At 43.1% G+C, this 6,000-nt stretch overlaps 1 protein-coding gene across 1 annotated transcript in view; it reads right to left on the reverse strand.

The window, feature by feature from the left end:
- Positions 1-6,000, reverse strand: part of itpr3 (inositol 1,4,5-trisphosphate receptor, type 3) — a gene marked incomplete at its 5' end in the record, with an annotated part of 192,045 nt that overhangs the window by 97,143 nt on the left and 88,902 nt on the right. The window contains 4 exons of the mRNA XM_083657123.1: positions 710-912; positions 1,283-1,433; positions 2,475-2,619; positions 5,977-6,000. The exon at positions 5,977-6,000 is cut by the window's right edge and continues 228 nt beyond it. Coding sequence (XP_083513249.1) covers positions 710-912; positions 1,283-1,433; positions 2,475-2,619; positions 5,977-6,000 — 523 coding nt within the window. The remainder of the gene's footprint in view (positions 1-709; positions 913-1,282; positions 1,434-2,474; positions 2,620-5,976) is intronic.

Consider the following 6,000-nt stretch of genomic DNA (forward strand, 5'->3'; position numbering starts at 1 on the left):
TCCGTGTCCACCACACCCCTATTAGAGGACATATGTTAAGTTAAGGATAGATTAGTTATTATGTTCATCAGAGCCAGCCTTCTTCTGTGATGATTGTCTGATTGCAGTGTCTTCTTCGAAATGCCTGTTTTATTACATTATTAATATTTTATTCCTGACAGGCGTTCATATGTGTAATCCTCTTGAGTCTCCATGATAGTAATAGCAGACAAAGAAAAATAAAATAAATAAATACATTATAAATTATTCTCTGTCTGTCCCCTTCTCTCTCGCTGTCTCTGTCCTCGCGCACCTGACGTACAATGTAGGCCTACTAAACGCACACACATAATCTCATAAAATCTCTGTGAATTATTTGTTCCATCCCGGGAGGCTATCACCGGAGTCTCCTGGCCAATCCAGGTTTGGCAACGCTATCTGGACCATTTGATTTATGCCTGTGTGAATATAAATGAACCAAAGCACAAATGCAACAATTGCTTCAAATAAGCCCCTGAATCGGAAAAAAGCAGATGAGCAGATGTGTGAAAACGCCCTGAGTTTAGTTAACTACGGTAGTTATATTAGTATGCTATCTGTAATATCTCCAGTATCTTGTGTATTTTAATTTAGTTTAGTTTACTAGTTATATTAGTATGCTATCTGTAATATCTCCAGTATCTTGTGTATTTTAATTTAGTTTAGTTTACTAGTTATATTCGTAAGTTACCTGCAATATCTCCAGGATCTTCAGCTTGGTGTCCATTACTGTCAGGTCCATCTTGTCTATACTGTCTTTACTGGCTCGCTGTCCATCAAGCACAAGCCCTGCCCCCCTGGCCCCTGCACCACCAAATATAGACTGTTTCCTGTTCAGGACCATGGTGGACATAATCTGACCCATCCCATGTATGGAGCGCTTCACATTCTTCCCTTCAATGAGAGAGAGAGAGAGAGAGAGAGAGAGAGATACACAGATAGAGAGACACGATGAATAACATGTTTGATTTACATTGACCGTTTAATTTAGCAATAGTTTCAACATTCAAGCCAATAAAAGTTGTCAAATTGAAATGGAAATGTAGACAGTGGGAGATAGTTTTATGTGATGAGGGAATAATATCATGTCTGTGAGGGGTACCCTGGGGCAACCATACAGTATAGACATGTTTGGGTAAACAGAGCCCTATAGTAATGATTTACAAGTGACCTCTGACACCCCCGCCCCCATATTGAAGAGTTCAAAGTGCATCAGTGGAGCACTCATGAATGCCGGAGGTGAGAAAGCATGAAGCAACAGTACCTGAGCCGTCGTCGTGGAACAGCAGCCCTGTGTGAGAGTGAGCCGGGTTGGGGATGCAGTCGATGATGCCCAGCAAAGTTCTGGTGAGTCTGAGCAGCTCAAAGAAACTGTAGAAACCAAAGTAGATCAAATGTCTGGCCAGACTCACCACCTGGAGGAGGGAGAGAGAGAGAGAGAGGGGGGGGGAATGAGAGAGAGAGAGAGAGAGAGGGGGGGGGGGGGGGGGGGCGAGAGCCAAAAAAATAAGAACGGAGAAAATATCAATCGTGAACATGTAAAGCAAATAAATGGGAAAGGGGGTCAAATTGTGCCCTTTTACACGCTAGCTTTCTAGTTAGCTAGTTTCTTAGCAAGCTAGCTAGCTAGACTCAGGTAGCTGGCAATAATGGGCCAAAATGGGCAAACAACTGATATTGTGGAATATGTTTTTCAGTCAGTATCTGTAGTTTCACACTCTGAATGTTCAAGATTGCTGCTGTGTGAAGTCAATAGAGGTCATATCCAACAGGTTTTTCACAAACCATAGAGGTATTCTTAGGGGTACGGTTCAGTACATCTGTATATTTATATACTTTCTCTACCCTTTGGTCTGGACCGTGGTTTTGCTTTGTGATTTGATACAATGATACATTGTAGCTCTTTCTTGTAACATAAATGTGCCGAGAGTGAAGGCAGTCACTCTCCACACTGCACTTTGCTACTATGCACTTTATATCTCTACTGTGCACTTTAGATTGTTGAGTTGTCATATTTGCAATTTAACTGTTGTGCTGCACTTTAAACTACTGCTCTAGACTGTTCTTATAATGTTTTTATTTGTCTTATTTGTTTTTATGTATGTACTTTGTATTACGCTTTTTGCAACCCAAATTGCCCTTTTGGGACACTTAATAAATCTTGAATCTTGAATGTAACATTCCCTTCAATGTGGAATGAAAGGTGAGGACAAGTCTCTGTCTTCCTCTCTCTATCTCTCACCCTCCCCATCTCTCTCCCTCTCTCTCTCTCTCCATCTCTCTCTCTCTCTCTCCCTCTCTCTCTCTCTCTCCCTCTCTCTCTCTCTCTCCCTCTCTCTCCCTCTCTCTCTCTCCCTCTCTCTCCCTCTCCCTCTCTCTCTCTCTCTCTCTCTCTCCCTCTCTCTCCTCCTTTCCTTTTCACAACAAGAGAAGAAGCAGAGCGGTGGTGGACCGACCTCGTACGTGAGCTTGTTCTTCTCCTCATTGTGGAAGGGCAGCTCGTCGTTCAGGACGTTGTTCAGGTATTCCTCCATGAACGCCATGGTGTTGGAGAAACGGTTCTTCTTGTTGTCTCTGCTGTCATCCATGTTGGAGTCATAACTGATGATTGAAAACACAGTTAAACAATTAAAAATGACAAAATAACTATATTCTTCCTCAAAACCACAAGTGCAGAATCATTTCTTCTTGATGTTAACTCCATGGGGATTACCAGTACAGTAAATAAATAATATGTGATACTGACGTTAGCTCCCTATCAAACTAAAGCTCTATGCTGATGATACAGTCCTCGTCTTCAACCTTCAACATCCTACATATAGATGATGTATAGACGGTCTCTAATCAACAACATAAACATTCTAAATTGCATCCAGCTTACTTCCTGTTGTAGGGTTTGCTAGTCCAATAACTGACAGTAGGGATGTCCCGATAACACTTTTTTGCGAGTACAGTATGAGTACTGACATCTGGGTACTTGCCGATACCGAATACCGATACAGAGTATTTAATTAGGGGTCGACAAACGTGTTTTTTTATGCCTTATGTTTAATTAAAAGAGAACTTTTCAAGATTATGGGTTTTAGTCATTTTCTTTAGTATATCTGTAGAAGTAGCCTACCTAGTTTTCACAAGACAAATTTCACAAATGGGTATCACCTATACTTGATAATCTCTCTTCTCTTGATGCCTTATAAAACAGTTTCCCATTAAATAAGGAAATAAGGTTTCCCATTAAATAAAGAAGTATGCTATGTATCAACCATTTAAACCACATATCTGTGCATCTCCTTTGTGTTTGTTCTGCTGGTCTATTTTCATTCAAACATTAAACTAGAGGTTCCTCGTGTTCTTATGTTCATTATGTTGGGTCTCGTAGTTAGATTACTACTTTAATCTTTATTGTAAAAATGAACTTTATCGTGCTTTTATTTTGAAGGCAAAAACAAACCCTGAAGTGAGATTGTGAAATTTGTTGCGAAATTCACAGAGAATAACGTTACACTTTAAACGTTAAACTTTAAGGCAGTATGGATTACGGGACACTTAGCAAGTATTGCAATGCTCTGGTAAGCCTTGCTTGTTCCACAGCACTGTGTTGTCTGCTAGAAGAGCTACTAATGGTAACCACGATTTCAGACGGACAAGCCCGTCTTTATTGTCACACGAACACTTGAACACATGCATGCGGCCACAACACACACTCATGCTGACGGTGGCCGGTGAAATATGTCCTCTGCATTTAACCCATCCAGGCTTGTCCTTTCCTCCAGGGGGCAGGCCAGGAGCAGTGGTCGCTATTTCTTTCCAGCGCCCGGGGACCAACTTCAGATGTTGTCGTCACTGGTCGAATGACGATCTTCTGCATGTTTTTATTGGGGGGTTATGTACGGAGGAACCCCCTGGGGGGTACGGGGAGAACATTAACTCCACACAGAAAGGCCCTTTCGACGAGATAGCCCACCTGGGCAGTAGGCACTGAAGATATGGGGGAGTCACAACTCCAGCGCCCACAGCGTCCCAGGCGAGAAGCGAACTCAGGACCTTCTAGCTGTGAGGTGACAGCGCTACCGACTGCGCCACCGTACCCCCGTAACCAGTAAGTTGAACAGAAAGTTCTGTAGCTTGTTGCAGGCTACGGCTAACTGCAGCTAATGCAGTCAGACCGTGGAGTCAGACAGTGAATGGGGGAGCGATGCGGTGCAGGCTGTATTACTGACCCGATAGCTTTTTATTTCTCCTCACAAAGCGCTCCAGGCAGAGATGTAAACAAACATGCTGTTATAGGAGGTCATGTCCAAAGTCCGGCCCGGGGGCCAATTGCGGCCCGCGGACCGATTTTAACACATTCACTGCCAACAACGTGTTAACACGTTTTCAGAATCCAGCTGTTGACTGCCAACAACGTGTTAACACGTTTTCAGAATCGATTTTTTTTTTTTGACGGTGGATCGTTGATCTGGCCCTTTTGCATCTTCTATTATACTGTTAGAGCCGCCGGGCGTGTGCAATCCATTCCGCCGACCCACTGAGTGGCGACGGTGCTCAGACTATTGAGTGTTGTTTGGCCAGAAACGCACGCATTCCAGCTGAGCTCAACCGAGGACCCAGAAGCGAACGAGCCTCATTCTCATACTGTAGGCGAAAACCTTTCACACGGGTGCACGGCGGTGGGGGGTTCCAAAGGTGGACTGGGTGGAAAGCACACTTTGAAGCGCGCAGCATAAAGCCTAGAGTCACACAAGGCTTCGTCAAAGCTCTCAACCGAAAATCCAAGAACGGATTAAGCCACATCCACGCTCGCCGACGAGGGGCCGCCAGAGAGTGAGGCTGCTGCTCACTGCTCAGACAGGCAGGAGAGACTGGCTTGTGACTGACAAACGCTGCTGAAATCCACCAGACACGCCCACGGAGGGAGGAGTTGTAAGGAGAGGGGGTGCGGGTGCTGCTATGGAGGAAATTACTGTTCAGAACTATATTGTTTATGTCTGATGTCTCACTGATGCCAAAAATAAATGGTTAAAGTGACTGTTTGATATTGAATTTCACAAAACTGCGATTATCTCAGCTTTTTGTCTCAGACGCTGAAACCATGCTGTACTCAACGGCTAATATCTACATAACTACTAACTCTACAAACTAACTCTTTTAGACAGAGAAAGCACACATTCTATTAGTACTTTTGTGAACTTTGTGTTCACAAAGTCCAAGCAGAAAATTATCCTTGGCTCTTGTAAAATGAGCCAGAATCCTCAAAAAAACCCTCTGGCAAAAGCTACCTACAGTAAAAAAAAAAGGCTGGCAGTGAATGTGTTAAAATGAAAAATCTATTATTTTCTCTGAAAATATACTATATTATGTGGCCCTCCACACAGTATTGGTTAATCAAGCAAGTTCAATTCACATTTTTTTCATTCACCTAACGATGACAGCACTATCATACAGTTTGTAGACAAGCACCAAGTAGCAACAAATTGCTCCTACTTGTGTTCCTACAATGCAGGAAGAACTAATGTTTTCAGATGGTAAACAAAATACTTAGAGTACAAGTGAATTGTATGTTTTTGTTTGTTAGTTTTGTTTTTTTGTTTTTTTACATAACCCATATGTAAGAAGCAGCTGGCCCCCCGGTATTTTCACATTATCTAATCTGGCTCCCATTCAAAAAAGTGTGGACACCCCTGTGTTATAGTGAAGCTTCTCTGCATGAATTAATCAACAGCTGTGTGTGTGAGCCTGACGCTGGCTTGCTACTTTCAGGTTAATGTCACGTCGCATGCCGTAGTGTCAATATTGGGGAGTACGAGTACAGCAAAATAGGCCAGTATCGGCTCTGATATCGATACCGGTATGGGGACAACCCTAACTGACAGGACATAAGCTAGGTTCCAAACTGCTCCCTAGCAACACAATTCCATGAAAAGCATGTATAATGCTGTGACATGAAAATGTACCGACTCTTTGATGGTGATGGAGGTGGGG

The sequence above is a fragment of the Poromitra crassiceps genome (genome assembly GCF_964638095.1).
Source record: "Poromitra crassiceps genome assembly, chromosome: 20".
Taxonomy (NCBI): domain Eukaryota; kingdom Metazoa; phylum Chordata; class Actinopteri; order Beryciformes; family Melamphaidae; genus Poromitra; species Poromitra crassiceps.